Source organism: Actinia tenebrosa, unplaced genomic scaffold (genome assembly GCF_029948245.1).
Source record: "Actinia tenebrosa isolate PJP-AT-01 unplaced genomic scaffold, QUT_ActTen_1.0 PGA_scaffold9__36_contigs__length_13948895, whole genome shotgun sequence".
NCBI classification, from domain to species: Eukaryota; Metazoa; Cnidaria; class Anthozoa; order Actiniaria; family Actiniidae; genus Actinia; species Actinia tenebrosa.
Window position 1 is genome coordinate 8,070,467 of NW_028292586.1, and position 16,391 is coordinate 8,086,857.

Below are 16,391 nucleotides of genomic sequence, written 5' to 3' on the forward strand. Positions count from 1 at the left end.
TAGGGCCAAACATATGCTATAATTGTCGAATTCTACTTAACAGACACTTCTCCACTGGGAAATATTTTATTGCTCCTCAATAGACCTATTTGCTTGACCGGTTACGAAACAATGGTTTTAAGTCGATGTTGAACTTCATGAACAAAAGAGTCAAGTTCAGTCTCGACTTCAAGCCATTATTTCGTGGTCAGTCAAGCGAATTCGGGATAGGTCTATTGGCAATTTGCTATAAAGCTTTGATCCTTGATCGCGACCAATCAGTCTACAGTCTGTCTGTCAGACATATGTACCGTGTACATTTGTTGGTAGGTATTAAAATGGATATCTGATGTAACTGAAATATTCATTCATTGGTTTTCCGGCGTGTTGGCATTGTTTCTCAGTAAATGAGCTGATCTCCTGGTCATCATCGCCTTGGTTGATTCACCCAAAGGAAAGCCTCTTTTCTGAAGATTATCGGCGTTGCGTTATCCTGCGTTCGCTGTGTTTACAAATTTCAAGTTCTTAAGTTGGTTCTATCAACCAATAACTGGAATTGCTCGGTTCTTTGGATCCGAGTCAAATCTAGGAGAACATTGCGACGAGTACACAGGAATTCGAGTTCAAACCATAAGAGATCAGTTCAGCTTTTGCAATTCATTGTTTCATATGATTTGAGTAACATACTAGAGCAAAGTCTCTAAGGGGTTATTACATTTAATTTTGCATGAATTTGACGCGATAAAGATGGAAAACACTTCAATGAATCATAGCAAGTCACATTCACCTTGTCTACCACCAGATGTATATTCTCTTGATGTTCATCGTGGCTTTTACAGCAACGAATTCATCTTGACTTTCATCATTATCAACGCCGTACTTGCTTTTATTTCTTCGTGTAACAACTTTTTGATTATTTACACTATTGCAAGAACAGCATCCATCCAAGTTCCTTGTAATATCCTTGTTCTTGGCTTAGCCATATCTGACTTTGGAGTTGGCATACTCGCACAGCCTGCATACATCATCTTTAAGTTCTTCGAGATGAAGCGTTCTGTTTCTCTTTACTGTACGTTTGGTTTAGTTAACAACTACAGCAATTGGACTCTTGCACCTGTTTCCTTTTTCACTATAACAGCTATCACAGTAGATCGATTCCTGGCCGTCCATCTTCATTTGCGATACCTTGAACTTGTCACTGTCAGAAAATATGGCATCCTTATTGGCTGTATTTGGGTCATGAGTGTAGTTATATGTACTTGCCGAATGCAACTGTTCCATATGTCATTCATCCGAGTCGTTGGAGTTTTCTCGCTTGTATTTTTAATAACATTGAATCTTTTTTTCCTCGTGAAAATATTTCAAGTCATCCGGCGACACTCAATACAGATCCACGCCCAACATCAATCAGTACAACAGTCTATAGACATGCCCAGATACAAGAAATCCGTCAACACCATGTACTATGTGATTGGTGCGTTCTTTGTGTGTTATGTTCCATTTGCAGGAATGATGGCCGTCAATAGTGATCCTAATGAAAAGATAACACAGAACAAATTGATAATGATGGTGGTTACAGAGACGCTTGTCATGTTGAATGGAGTGTTGAATCCAATAATCTACTTTTGGAGAATCCAGGAGATATGCCATGCGGCCTTTCAATTATTTCGAAAAAGCTTCAGAAATGTCTAGCTATGAACGAAAAGCTGCAAATTCCCATCACAGCTTATGCTTTTATTCTTTTAAAAAGGTCCATGTGTTTTAAGTTAATTCTTACAGATAACTTTACGTATCTGAAGGGGGAAAAAAATCCCCTTCATGATAAAATCATATTTTTTCTTTAATACATCCAATTTTGTTAGGATGAAACCAATACAGCCAACTCTCGCTACAGCGGACACCTTAATATCCGTAATCCGTAATAGGCGAGCGTCCGCAATAGCGAAGATTATTTTCGGTCATTTCTTTGTCAGCATTTTTTTCGGGGATTTTTTTCCTGTCCGTAATAGCAAGTTGTCCGTAATATCGGGGCCATAAACATGTCTTATTGACCTTCATAGTTCTTTTGGTGCCAACCGAATGACGCCAAAAAAATTTCCTTCATGTCTGACAGGTCGTCATTTTTTTACTGCGGCGTTTGCGATCGCCTTAATAGAAATAACAATCAGGATTTCAAGGGCATATTATATGAAACTTACTTTTCTTTTCTTCTTGAATATTTTATACGTATTTTATTTTAAAAAGTTGTGTGCCACAATTTTCCTGTACATTTAATAAAATCCTAAGAAGTGTGAAAATTGACGTGTGGAAAAAAGTGCGAAAAGCAGGAAATCAATGGATTAGAACTTTTAATTAAAACATTTATTAAAGCTATATCTACTTTTCGGCTTCGTTTGCTTAATTGTATTTTAGTTGGTAAAGCTGCGTGCTAGGAAGGTTTTCGTCGACTTTCTCAGACCTTCTAGTTCTCAAATCTTGAATTTGTTTACACCTCCAAAGCCATGGCAACCGCTTTGTCAAATTCTCATCATTACAGATAGATAAATCTATCTAGCTTTTCATTGAAGTATTGGATAAGAGCCAAAAGGCTAGGGGTCGAAATTTTTCAAACAAATTCCAGTTTTTAAGGTATGCCTTTTAAAGCATTGCCTTTCTCTTCATTTTCCTCTCTTCTGTTCCACTTTTTTCGTGCTTTTTAACATTACTAAATAAACTAAGTACATACAGCTTCGCAGAGTAAAACTCAGTAGTCTATCCTGCTTATTTAATTTTCTAATTAATTTTTTTTCTTAATTTTAATCAATTTGAGCCAGTAATTACATGTCATGAATTCCTTACTTGATTACACCTTAATATTCGAATGGTTTTATTATTACGTTTTTTTGTTGTTTTTTTTTTTGTTTTGTTTTTGTTTTTTTCATTTTAGAATAAAAATCGGGTTTTTTTTATCGAGGCCAATGCCTCGGAAAAAAATATTAAGCCACGGCAAATTGATTCGTTCTGATTGGCTAATTCATTCATGGGGCATCCTATGAGAATTGAAATCATCTGCCATGATGATGTCCTTGTTTACAACCACCTATGGCTTTAGAAAAATAGATGAATTTATTGCCTCCAACCGGTAAAAGAAAGCTTTTATATAACTAATAACAAATGATTGAAAATAGAAGCAATTATCAGGGGCAGATACAGGGGGTGGATTGAGTGGATTTCCACACCCCCCCCCCCCCCCACCCCCTTTAGAGCAAAAGTGAACATTTTTAGGGAAATAAAAGAAGGAATATGACAATAACAATTCTTTTGTTAAGTTCCTCCAACATGGCCGCCGTGAAAACCATCAATACGACTCCTTGCCCCCTGGTGTTTATTAAGTTAATCGGATGCTTGAACTGCGCCCTAAAACCGTTTAAACCGTTGTAACAGTTGACCTTTCTATGACCAAACGCTTCCTTGTAAATTGTTTTCTAATCGTCCAAAACCTGATTTTTGAGTCATTCGGTTGCAACTTAAATATTCATAGTTTTCCTATTTTAATTAAGTGGCAACGCCACCAGAAACTTCTTAGTCAATATCGGACAATGTTGACAACTTGTCATTTAATCCAGTTGATTATTGTACAAATCCCTATAAAAAGGATGCATTGAGATAATTCAGTTAGTTGAGTTGAGTTGAGTCAGTAGTAAAGTTGCAGTTGTAGAAGTTGGTTGGACTTCCAATAAAGACTCCACCAGCATATTACCCCGTAATACTGGTGGAGAACCCGGGTAAAAAGGTACGTCTTCTTTCTTTATTTTGTTGTACGTCAGCCCAGTATACGTACCTAAAGACAAATAGAGAAAAATGTATGATTCGTTAGCATTAAGATTCTAAATATCAATTTCGCAAAATGATTTAGCTTTTCCTTTCTGCCACAATCGCGGTGTTGATGCTCGGTTACTTTTAAGCTCACACCTTTTCCCGTTTATCTCTCGTTCAATTAGTTTTAGCCGTGCCTCGTGAAATGCGGAGAACGCGGGTTTTCACAGATAGTGATTCCGAAAGCGGTGAATCTAAATCAAAAATTTCTTTTAAAACCAATATCTTGAAATCCAAAACTAAATTGAAAAAGAATCAATTTAAGTCAGAAACTAAATTGAAATCAAATACATCCTGTCGAGCTTGTAAATCAAAGACAAATACTAAATCAAACTTCAAATCCAATAAAATGTTAGCAACTGAACAAAATATGAAATGAAATTCTTTCACTGATTATTCCATATTAGAATAACAAAGTCACTTCAGGAGAACATTAATTTTTCTTTGATGTGATAAAGATGGAAAACACTTCAATGAATCGTAGCACGTCACATCCACCTTGTCTACCACCAGATGTCTATTCTCTTGATGTTCATCGTGGCTTTTACAGCAACCAATTCATCTTGACTTTCATCATAATAAACGCTGTGCTTGCTTTTATTTCTTCGTTTAACAACTTTGTGATTATTTACACTATAGCAAGAACAGCATCCATTCAAGTTCCTTCGAATATCCTTGTTCTTGGCTTAGCCATATCTGACTTTGGCGTTGGCGTAATTGTACAGCCTGCATACAGCATCTTTAAGTTCTTCGAAATAAAGCGTTCTGTTTCTCTTTACTGTACGTTTGGTTTGGTTTACAACTACAGCATTTGGACTCTTGCAACTGTTTCCTTGCTAACTTTAACTGTCATAACAGGAGATCGATTCCTTGCTGTCCATCTTCATTTACGATACCAAGAACTTGTCACAGTCAGAAAATATGGCATCCTTCTTGTCTGTATTTGGGTCATGAGTGTAGTTATATGTACTTGCCGAATGCAACTATCCCATATGTCATTCACCCGAGTCGTTGGAGTTCTCTCACTTGTATTTTTAATAACATTGAATCTTTATTTCCTTATCAAAATATACCAAGTCATCCGGAGACACTCATTGCAGATCCAAGCCCAACATCAATCAGTACAACAGTCTATAGACATGCCTAGATACAAGAAATCTGTCAATACCATGTACTATGTGATTGGTGCGTTCTTAGTATGTTATGTCCCGTTTGCAGGAATGATGGCCGTCAATAGTGATGCCAGTAAGGAGATAACACAGAAAAAGGTGGTGTTGATTGTTGTCGCAGAGACGATTATCATGACGAATGGAGTGTTGAATCCAATCATTTACTTCTGGAGAATCCAGGAGATACGTCAGTCGGCCTTTCAATTATTTCAAAAAACCTTCAGAAATGCCCAGCCATGAAACAAAAACTGCAAATTGCCGTCACACTTCATCCTTTTATTCTTTTAAAAACATCCATATGTTTTAAGTAAATTCCTACTGATGTTTTTGATGCATCACAAATGGGTCCGGTTGTACGAAGCCTGGATAGCGCTATCCAACGGATAAATCTTATCCCGTGGATAAATTTATTATTGGATAACAACATCGACTTATTTACTGGATTGGGATTTATCTGCTGGATAGCGCTATCCAGGCCTCGTACAACCAGGCCCTGACTAAATCCCTCTTCATGATAAAATCATATTTTTCCTACATCCTTTTTTGTTCATTGAAAACAATATAAAATATACAGGTCATAATCACGACCTTCATGTTTGTTTGTTTGTGTCCTATGTCCGACAGGTTGCTGTTTTTTTACTCCTGCATTTGCAATAGCCTAAAGCTACGGCCAAAGCGAAATATAGCACTGAACTTTGAAGCCCAGGGTAGAGAAAATGTATAGTCTGGTATATACGTAAATATCAATCAAGTCATTAAGCACGGGCAACATTCATTTTGAAACGAATGGATTTCAATGGCATATTATATGAAACTTATTTTTCTTATTTTAATATTTTAATGTTTTTTTGTTTTTTTTTTCAGTTTTGTATTAAACCGCTACAATTTTCCTGTACATTTAATAGAAGCCTAAAAAGTGTGAAAATTGACGTGTGGAAAAAAGTTAGAAAAACAGGAAATCAATGAATTAGAACTTTTAATTAAAACATTTATTAAAGCTATATCTACTTTTTGAATTTGTTTGCTTAATTGTATTTTAGTTGTAGTTTAGTTTAGTTATTTTAGGAAGCATTTCGTTTACTTACTCAGGCTTCAAGATGTCAAATATTGAATTTTATACTCCACCGAAGCCATGGCAACCACTTTGATATGCTGGAAAAGTCAAATTCTGATCATGAAAGATGGTGAATCTAGCTTTTGATGGAAGTTGTTATGGGTAGGGGCCAAGCAAAAATATACACACTTACTAATGTTATCTTCAATGTAAAGTGATGCAAACGAGATCTTTCTTAACCGAAATGCTTACAGATAAACTCTAGTTTTTTAAGGCAAACTATTTAAAGCATTACCTTTCTCCTTATTTTCCTCTCTTCTGTTCCACTCATTTCTTACTCTTTTTATATTAATAAATAAGCTTAGTACTGCTTGGCAGATTAAGTGCTAGCAGTCTATTCTATTTATTTAGTTTTCTAATTTAATTTATTTTTATAAATTTTAATTAATTTGAGTAATTACATGTAATCAATTCCTTACTTGATTACACCTTAAAATTCGGTTGATTTTATTATTAATTTTACTTTTATTCAGTACCCCTTTTAGAATAAAACTCGATTACTTTATCGAGGCCAAGCAAATACTAGGAAATATTGAGCCACGTCAAAGAGATTTGTTCTGATTGGCTAATTCATTCATGGGGCATCCTATGAGAATTGAAAATTTCTGCCAGCATGTCCGGCCTTGTTTACGAACAACTTTGGCTTTAGGAAAATAGATGAATTCATTACCTCCAACCGGTAAAAGAAATATGTTATGGGACTATAAAACTAATAACAAATGATTAAAAATAGAAGCAATTTGCTGATCGAGTGAGATGACACTTTTCTCGGTTTACAACCACCTTTGGCTTTAGAAAAATAGATTAATTTATTACATTACTTCCAAACGGGAAAAGAAATATGTTATGGGACCATAAAACTAATAACAAATGATTAAAAATAGAAGCAATTTGGTGATCGAGTAAGATGACACTTCAAAATTTCTTGTTTACAACCGCCTTTGGCTTTAGAAAAAGAAATGCAGTTAAGACTTCCAAAAACAGTGGGGAATCCAAGCGGGTACGAAAAGGCTGTTATGAGGTTATAAAAGTAATGTAAAGCGAGGATCAAAGATACAAGCAATTAGTTCAAGTAAAGAGGGCAGCTCAAAAGATTGTCAGCATGTGGGGTATCGAAGATTTTAATTGGCAGGCGCGGTAAAATTCAGGTTTAGTTAAATTTGTACACCTGTTTCCCTAGACCCTGCAGAAACGATTATTGAGTTTGAATTTTTTTCATTGGATTCAGTCGTCTTTGCTACGTAGGTAAATGGCTAGGTAGTTCAAAGGAAGCGCAAGCAATTTAGGACCACAGATCTCTTATAATTGCGAATTTTAATGGCGTTTACATTTACTAACAGAAATTGCATACTGGAAACGATTTTATCGTTAGTTAGATAATATGGTTTAAAGCTTGGATTGTCTGCCAGGGGTCCTAGATCGCGACAAGCTGTTTGCAGTATTGGTCTTTCACACCTATGTACCGCCTGAATACGGTTCATGGTATTGGAGAGGATAACTACTAGATGTTGAGTAGATGAACACAAATGTCTATCCATTAATTGGATTTAATGCTGTATTGCAGCTTCATGTGTAAGTAAGCTGAAACCTTGTAAGTTCACTTGTCTCATTTGGGTGAAAAACGTTTTAATTGCCAGAGAATTGACGAGTCCTGTGTTCGCTCGTTTCGCTCGTTTCAAGTTTGAAAACTAGTTATGTCCGCGAAAAGTGATCCTCAATCATAAGAATCCCAGTCAAAACTGGGAAAACTTTACTCATTCAGTGCTGGTGCATGGCCAAGAATTCAAGTTTAAATTCCTCGGGAGAACATTCATTCCAGTCTTACTTGAATTTTTCATGGCAAAGATGGAAAACATTTCATTGAATCATAGCAGATCATATCCACTTTGTCCACCTTTGGATACCAATTCCCTCGATATTTCTCGTAGCCTTTACAGCAACGACTTCGTTATGACTTTCATCATTATCAACGCCGTACTTGCTTTTATTTCTTCATGCAACAATTTTGTGATTATTTGCACCATAGCAAGAACAGCATCCATTCAAGTTCCTTCGAATATCCTTGTTCTTGGCTTAGCCATATCTGACTTTGGAGTTGGCGTACTCGCACAGCCTGCATACAGCATCTTTAAGTTCTTCGAGATAAATCGTTCTGTTTCTCTTTACTGTACGTTTGGTTTAGTTTACAACTACAGCATTTGGACTCTTGCAACTGTTTCCTTGCTAACTTTAACTGTCATAACAGGAGATCGATTCCTTGCTGTCCATCTTCATTTACGATACCAAGAACTTGTCACAATCAGAAGATATGGCATCCTTCTTGGTTGTATTTGGGTCATGAGTGTAGTTATATGTACTTGCCGAATGCAACTGTCCCATATGTCATTCATCCGAGTCCTTGGAGTTTTCTCGCTTGTATTTTTAATAACATTGAATCTTTATTTCCTACTCAAAATATTTCAAGTCATCCGCCGGCACTCATTGCAGATTCAAGCCCAACAGCAATCAGTACAACAGTCTATAGACATGCCCAGATACAAGAAATCTGTCAATACCATGTACTATGTGATTAGTGCGTTCTTGGTGTGTTATGTCCCATATGCAGGAACGATGATTGTCCATAGTGATACTGTTAAGATAACACAGAACAATTTGATGTTGGTGGTGGTTACAGAGACGCTTTTTATGTTGAATGGAGTGTTGAATCCAATCATTTACTTCTGGAGAATCCAGGAGATACGTCATTCGGCCTTTCAATTGTTTCGAAAAAGTTTCAGCAATGTGCAGGCATAAAAGAAGAGCTGTTGCTTGGGTCTAGAAATTGTTTTCCCATTTCAGACCACGTGTCATTCTTTTGAGAATAAGATTCTTTATTTGAGTTTTATCCAAATCATTTGTCTTGTCATGTGGCACCGTTAAACAAGGAAATTATACTCTAGGGAATGACACGTGGTCTGAAAGTATTTCAACCAGGAAAATAAGGCATATGTTTGTTATGTATATATATGTAACTAGTGCAATTCCCGTAACAAAGAGGTGATGTGACAGAATCTAGAGGCAGAAAAAAACTAAGCGAGCAGATGCATTCAAAGCACGCTGCAATTCGTGAAGTTGGCAATTAGGAAGGCCATAGTATAGACTGTTACAGTAATCAACTCTGCTAGTAATTGAGGCATGAATTAGGGTTACTGCAGATTCCTTAGTTAGATATTTACGGATACGTCTGATATTGTAAAGGTAAAAGAAAGGACTACTACAAGTTCTATTAATGTCAGTGTTCATAGATAAGTCACACTCAAGCCAGGTGCCAAGATTGCGGACCGTTTCACAATATCCTCGCCGACCTGGATGCCTTCGATCTTCGTCTTAGCAAGCTGTCTCCCAGTGCCAATCAGCACAACTTCGGTCTTGTCGTCGTTCAGCTTTAGCTTATTAACCAGCATCCACTTCCTTATGTTTTGAATGCAGTTCCCTACCGCTGAAAGAGCATCAGCTTGACTGGTGCTTACACCTGGGACTGAATGACAGGTAGATCTGGGTGTCATCAGCATAAGCGTGAGCAGATGGCAAATGCGAATTAAGAATCTCAAACAGCTCACTCGAGTATATTAAGAAGAGGAGGGGACCAAGACATGATCTCTGAGGTACACCACACAGTTAAAAAAAACTTCTGAGAGATAGTGCCATTGATAGCAATTTGTTGGGACCTGTTCTCCAAATATGACGCGAACCAAGAGAGTTCCAGTTCCATGAATGCCAATCTCCGTTTTAAGCTTCTCAAAAAGTGTAGAATGGTCAGCGGTGTCAAAAGCGGCACTAAGATCCAGAAGAACAAAGATTGTTACGTGGCCATTATTCATGTTCAGAAGAAGGTCATTCTTGACTTTCAAAAGTGCAGTTCCTGTCGAGTGATATTTACAATAAGCAGACTGAATAGGAGGAAAAAGTCCAATCGCGGTCATGTGATCAGAAATTTGCCTAGCAACTACCTTCTCTGTTAATTTTGACACAAATTGAAGATTGCTTATAGGGCGGAAGTTCTTAGGAGTTTTTCCATTTTTGCATCTCGTTATATATTCGTATATATGCATAAAGGTATACTATAACCTTCCTGCAATCGAGTATATATACAATATCAAACTACCAATTTAAACAAACGGTAATATACGCTCGTTTACCCTGACAATTTTGTCCGTGAAGGATCATCGAAATACCTGTCTATTTTATAAACAAAAATATAAGATTCCCGAAACGATAAACTGGAGAGGGAAATATGGATACTAAAATTATTAAAAGATACAACAAAACAAAATATTGAAATTTTTGTTTTTATTTGTAGGACATACATCACTCTGGGTGTTTTAAACACATGCGCAGATCATACTAACCGCGCCTAATGAGTAGTCGAACAACCTACCCCTACTCTACCCCCCTCGAAAGATGACTTCACATCGCAACATTTGACATGATTCGCCCTTTAAAGCCCATTCAACATGACTTAAGTAGAGCGGCAGTTTTCTCAGGAATTTGTTGCTGTGATCGCTTGTTTTTCCTCATATAAACCATACAGGTACGGAGTTTGGCGTCTTTTAGTCGATTAACAATTATCCTGCTACAATTGAGGTATGAATTTATTTTTGTTCGTCGGCTCACATTTGCTTTTACTTAGTAATTATTATATCGATGTACCTGCTTCGTGCACGACACATCCACATCACATTCATTGTTGCTAGTGAAAAAATATTTTCGTATTTCCAATGTTTTTCCAATCTCAAGAAAATAAGCTGGCCTTTTCTGCAACGCGAAGAACCAAATACTTCTGAGTATTACTTATTAGTAAGAACAGATCAAGTTATGCTAAACCGCTAAAGCAGCTCTAGAAGTCTCTAAGTGTTGTGCATAAAAAAGTGAATATCGCTGGTCATAAAGATTTGGAAGTTGTTTTCCTGCCATTGAGCAAACGAAAGACAGAAGACCGTTATGCATTTATTGACTCGCTTTCAGTAGAAAATCTCTAATATAATCCTTCTAATCCTTTTTCTCTCTGAAGAGTGAAGGAGTTTCTGGAGAATAAATTAATTGGTTTCAATTAGTTTATTGTGAAGTGTGATCGTCCGGGTGAGTGTAGTCTTGAGAAAGACCGTTGTTGGTGGTGACTGACGTTTCGACAACCTTAGTGGAAGTCATCTTCAGAGACCGGTGAGAAAATCAACGAGAGATTTACTCAAATTATTTTGTTTCAAATTCGTTGCTATGCCCTAGTATCCTCGTCTTAATATTAATAGCCAAAAATTTATTGGATGTAAAAAAGTGTCTGCAAATTAACTTTATTCATGTTGGTCTCAGATATTTATACAAATTATTTGAATCCCAAAAGATAATATTTAGGAAATAAACAGAGTATATTTTCAATGTATTATTATACTGGCACATTGAATGTTTCTCGAATTGCGAAAGTTGTGGGGAAAATAGACAATACAATAAAGAAGGAAGACTTGTAAGTAAGAAGTGTTATTCTCAGTAACAGGTACGTGGATTAGCAATGGGGACAGCCGTCAGCTCGATAGGACTTGCAAACAAACCACCCGCACTACCACCTGCTAAACAAAACAACAATAAGGCAAGTGAAATAAATAAAAAAATCTCATGATACGAGGTTCTAAATCTCTCAAATAATCTTTTTCGCATTAAAAATCAAGATTCTTTACGGAAACTAGTTTCGTCCTTATATAGATCAACCTTTTCAATCTTTAAAGATATATGTGGGAATATCCGAATGCGCTTTAGTGTTGTACTCCGAATAGCACGCGGGGAGTCGTCGTCGCGTGGAAGAAGGTTTTTGTAGACGTCAATTCAATCAAGGCGTTTCCATGACATTCCAAAGGCACGTCTCCTGGAAACATCGTGTTTTCCCACAATGTCATGGAAACAGTTTTATTGGCGTCCACTAAACGCTATTTTGTCGCAATGGCAAATTGTATGCGATTCTGTGCGTGCTGTATAGAACGACAGTAAAAAGTCACCTCCAATATAAATACCGCACACAAAAAGACGGTTACTATTGAGTTCGACTTATCCTCAATGAAAAATTTACTCTTCCGACGTTCATTGATTTGCTGAGAAGAGTAAGAACATTGATGAACAACTTTACTTTGAAAACCTTTGTTTCTTCTTTGTGAAGTATTTTTATGTCAGTTGTGTGTTTAGAATGTGTTTTGTTTTGTCTTTGATTGTTTTGTATCGGACTAACGTATATTTGTCTTGTGAAAGATTAAGTTCACTTATGGATGTTTACGTGTGTGTGGATGTCTTCTACAATGACCAGACGACGTACTGCTAGACCAAATGAAGACAAAGACGAAGACAGTAGCCACTCATCCATTAGCATCATCATCGTCATCCTTACCATCACCACCATCACCACCATCAACATCACCATCATTATCATCGTCATCCTTACCATCACCATCACCACCATCAACAACACCATCATTATCATCGTCATCCTTACCATCACCATCACCATCACCACCACCACCATCAACATCACCATCATTATTATCGTCATCATCATTGATGGTGCGGAATCCCACCATCTCCAGTACTAGGCTTTATATGCATCAACATCAATAATATATTTACATTCATAATCATGCTCATGATTATAATTAAAATCATCATCATCTTTATTATCATCTTCATCAACATCATCTTCACTATCATCAACACTACCTTCAACATCATCAACTAGTATCACCATTACCATCATCGTTTCCCCTAATCACAACAGAGACTGGCATTTAAAATCAACGCGCGCGTGCACCAACACGAATAAATGACTTAAATGTTGTAAGCATGCACGGTATTGAATTGTGCGTAAGTACAGTTAATATAAAGGTAAGTATAACTAGTACGGCAACCCTGACGCCTTCGATGGATGTGGCTTAATTTGCAGAATAAAGTTTGTTTAAACAAATAATTGATCAAAAAAGGCAAAAAAAGAAACGATACTGACAAATTGACAGAAGTACCTAGAAAAACTATATTGGCTAAGAACATGATGTAATATCCTGTAACGTTGCAGGCGTGAATCTGTACACACTCATCAGCGTTGCAGATTCAGATCTTTAGTTCACAAATGTAATGTTTAAAATTTGGTGAGTGCAGCAATTGTTGCAGTGATAGCGCAATAAGTGAAGTAACTGCTGCGGCTACGGACGTCTTGTAGTATTTCTGCAATGCATTACAAGCAGTTCAAGATGAAAATGAATGAGAATGCTAGTATGAAAAGAAAAACTTTATTTCAAAAAATCTGGGGGAAAATGCGCATCTTTCACTAGCTGTTGTTGTTTTGATGAGAAGCCGCAGCCAAAAAAATAGTCTTCATTAGTTCCCGAATTAATTTTTCCTGGTATTCTGATTTAGGCTGTCATCCTGGCTTCACAAAAACCGCCAGACTATAAATTTGAACACTTTATGAAACTGTGTCAGAACATCCAAGATGAAAAGAAAAAACTACAGGTAACAGAAATATTTTTATTGATTGATAATGGGATATGTGAATATTGCCAGAGCACTATATGAGAAAGAGAGAAATAGAGGGAGAGGGAGAGGGAGAGGCGAGATGTCTATCCATACTAAACTTGGCTTGACCAGTTATAACTGCCAAACGTTTCAGCACTGAGCTATTTTAGATTGAGCAATAACACTGGACTTTATTTAGTGTTATCTTAGGTTCGGCTGAAACACGGCCTGTCGCTTCTGAAGTCCATACGACGCCTCGAGTTATTCTAATCCACATTATATAGGACAGTATCCATCCGTTGAGAGTAGTCAAATAAGCGACAGTTCTGGATTCCTTCATTCAGTTTGATTGAATACCAGCTTGTTTTTCCCCTTCTAGATTCAAATCAGAATGGAAGTACTTAACTGGCGCAAAAGAGCACAGAATGGTGGCAAAGTCGACGAGTGTAGAGAGCGAATCCTAGCCATGTTGAGTCGTTTCCGAGGAGCTCAGGAGCAACAAGACGTACTCATCGAAAAAGAAAAACTAAGACTAGACGCCTTTAGAAATTGTATCAACGAAGACACGACAAATAGGATAAAAAGTCGGCTGACCTTCTTCTGCAAGCTCAATCGACAACACGAAGCTCTGCTTGAACTTGTCAGACAGGATGTCCAGGACTGTAAGAATATATGTAGAAGATACAGTGAACCAACGTCACAATCTAGGTAAGTAGAGAAACAGAATCACCTAGTCGAAGTGGAATTGCTGTTTTGAAAAGTGACAGAACATTTTTGAATTTTCTTGTCCTTTTTCTACGCCTTCTCTTTGTTTTTTTTGTTTCGTTTTGTTTTGTTTTCTGGGGTTTTTTTTCTGTTCTTGTTACTCTTCATCAACGTGTTCTTCTTTTTGTTATCATCTTCATTTCCACCAGCACCATCTTTTTCTTTATCCACTTTTTCTAATTTTTCCAATCTTACTCTCTTTTGCTTGAGATTAGTAATGAATTTGTCATTATTTCTGAGTTGATCATACGATTTTCCATGATAAATTAACCGATGTTCAATCATTAACCAACAATAGTAACAATAACAACCGAGTAAGAATAAAAACAGTAAGAATAACAACAATAATAACAAAGGTACAGTAATAATAACAGTGACAATAGCAATAACAGCAATATTACAACAGTATACAACAAAATAATAAAAATAATAACAAAAATAATATCAATAACGAAAACTCCGCAATACAAGCATATATATTAACCGCATGATCTGAATATCCCACTAAATTGAATATCTTGAATCCAAACCATTAAACATCACTTGAAAATGTTATGTTTTAGTAAATCCAAAGGGTTCGAGACGTGGATAAAATGTCCTAAAACACCTGCATATGACTATGGCAGCATTGGAAGCCTATGATAGATTCCTACTCGGTGAGAAAACCTTAAATTACGTTTAAACTAATAGGGAGTTTTAGATTGCCTTTTTTTCTTCCCGCAAACGGCAAACGTGACCACGTTTTCATCGTTTTCCTGTATTTCACTTTACCTCTTGCAAACTTTCATATCACAAACAAATATTCTTTTGTTTCTCTACTACTTGGATTTTTATGCGATTCCTTTTCAGTTATTTAAAAGAATTTTTCACTGATCAACTGACGTTACACGTTTGCCGTAAACGTCAATCTAAAACGCTCTAATATTATAGCTATACTGAGCCGGGACTTATTAACCGGAGCGAGCTAGTACTACAACTAGTACCCTTATCTCGAGTTTTCATTTGCTCGGACTGGTTATTTTTAGGCTGGTTATTTTTAGAGTGGTTATTTTTAGATTCGTATTATTAGCTCTAGTGATTGATCCAGTGTTGGACCTTGTATTGCCGTATCGTTATTCCTAATGTCGGTTAGTGCTTGTGACGCCATTTTGGTTGACTTGACAAGTACGTTAGACTTGGTGTCTTTTGTTATGTCAATCAATATGGCAGCAATAGACCCCTTGCATGTGACATCAAAGCAGCTCAATTTGGAAGACAAAACGAAAGAATTCCAATCTCCTGAGAATTGGAAACCTATTTGTTATGTCCTCCAAATTAAGCTGCATTCCTGCTGCAAGGTATCTATAGATGGTCTTTCACTAAGGTCGCTAAATAATTGCGAGTATATCAAAAGAGAATGTTTCAGGAGACGGTTAAGGTGCTGACACACGGTGCAAAGTTGCACGCAACATTGCAAGCAACAAATTTGAATCGGGGTGACACAAATTGCAACAAAATCACGCAACATCGCTTGTGTCAGCCTGCTATGTTAAGATATTTGGACAGCAGTTATAAATTTGGTGCAAGCTGATTGGTTGGAAATTTCAAAATGTTGCACGCAATGTTGCAGCCATGTTTACACGATGAAACTTTCTGCTCGCAATGTTGCAAGGGTAGAGCGCGATTCAACTTCAGATTTTTGTTTGTCAGATTCAGGGGTAGACACACGCTGCAACTGTTCTGTTGCGTGCAATGTAGCATGCAATGTTGCACCGTTTGTCCGTACCTTTATTATAGCACATAGTTTTTTAATAAAAGTTCGTTTTACACTCGACGAGCGTGCATGTCCTTGTATGGCGTACAATTGTTTGTTTCTGTTAATTGTTATCTGTTTTCTTCATTGTTTTCAGGTATCCATGACAGCAGCACCTTACTTTACATGCATGAACACCATTTTGGGGAATTCCTTCACGTATTTTCATTCGATAGAAAACATTCAAAAATAT

General features: G+C 36.8%; 4 protein-coding genes across 7 annotated transcripts; all 4 read left to right on the plus strand.

Moving 5' to 3' along the window:
• The first annotated feature begins 726 nt into the window (after window positions 1-726).
• Window positions 727-1,691, plus strand: LOC116300957 (adenosine receptor A2b-like). The gene has a single exon (XM_031709941.2). The coding sequence runs from the start codon at window positions 727-729 to the stop codon at window positions 1,669-1,671; it is 945 nt and encodes a 314-aa protein (XP_031565801.2). The 3' UTR covers window positions 1,672-1,691.
• A 2,601-nt stretch (window positions 1,692-4,292) lies between these two features.
• Window positions 4,293-5,289, plus strand: LOC148904689 (adenosine receptor A2b-like). Its single transcript, XM_089024473.1, has one exon. It carries the CDS (start codon window positions 4,293-4,295, stop codon window positions 5,241-5,243), a length of 951 nt encoding a protein of 316 aa, XP_088880599.1. The 3' UTR covers window positions 5,244-5,289.
• Window positions 5,290-7,962: 2,673 nt separating this feature from the next.
• LOC116300939 (adenosine receptor A2b-like) lies at window positions 7,963-8,949 on the plus strand. The gene has a single exon (XM_031709917.2). It carries the CDS (start codon window positions 7,963-7,965, stop codon window positions 8,908-8,910), a length of 948 nt encoding a protein of 315 aa, XP_031565777.2. The 3' UTR covers window positions 8,911-8,949.
• Window positions 8,950-10,583: 1,634 nt separating this feature from the next.
• On the plus strand, window positions 10,584-15,058 carry LOC116300977 (uncharacterized). 4 transcript variants are annotated; one of them, XM_089024621.1, is made up of 6 exons: window positions 10,584-10,740; window positions 11,168-11,316; window positions 11,639-11,737; window positions 13,543-13,638; window positions 14,021-14,349; window positions 14,970-15,058. In XM_089024621.1, exons 3-6 carry the CDS (start codon window positions 11,660-11,662, stop codon window positions 15,046-15,048), a joined length of 582 nt encoding a protein of 193 aa, XP_088880747.1. In that variant the 5' UTR covers window positions 10,584-10,740; window positions 11,168-11,316; window positions 11,639-11,659; the 3' UTR covers window positions 15,049-15,058. The 4 variants fall into 4 exon arrangements, with proteins under 4 accessions (XP_088880747.1, XP_031565824.1, XP_031565833.1 ...); XM_089024622.1 differs by having other exon boundaries at window positions 10,588-10,687; XM_031709964.2 differs by lacking the exon at window positions 11,168-11,316 and having other exon boundaries at window positions 10,585-10,740.
• The last annotated feature ends 1,333 nt before the right edge of the window (window positions 15,059-16,391 follow it).

What these genes read in the sequence shown, in the direction of transcription:
- LOC148904689 (XM_089024473.1), top strand. Translation starts at nt 4,293, where the DNA reads ATGGAAAACACTTCAATGAATCGTAGCACGTCACATCCACCTTGTCTA.
- LOC116300957 (XM_031709941.2), top strand. Translation starts at nt 727, where the DNA reads ATGGAAAACACTTCAATGAATCATAGCAAGTCACATTCACCTTGTCTA.
- LOC116300977 (XM_089024621.1), top strand. Translation starts at nt 11,660, where the DNA reads ATGGGGACAGCCGTCAGCTCGATAGGACTTGCAAACAAACCACCCGCA. An exon ending in CTAAACAAAACAACAATAAG is followed by an intron (nt 11,738 to 13,542) that starts GCAAGTGAAATA and finishes ATTCTGATTTAG; the next exon opens with GCTGTCATCCTGGCTTCACA. An exon ending in GAACCAACGTCACAATCTAG is followed by an intron (nt 14,350 to 14,969) that starts GTAAGTAGAGAA and finishes GTTATGTTTTAG; the next exon opens with TAAATCCAAAGGGTTCGAGA.
- LOC116300939 (XM_031709917.2), top strand. Translation starts at nt 7,963, where the DNA reads ATGGAAAACATTTCATTGAATCATAGCAGATCATATCCACTTTGTCCA.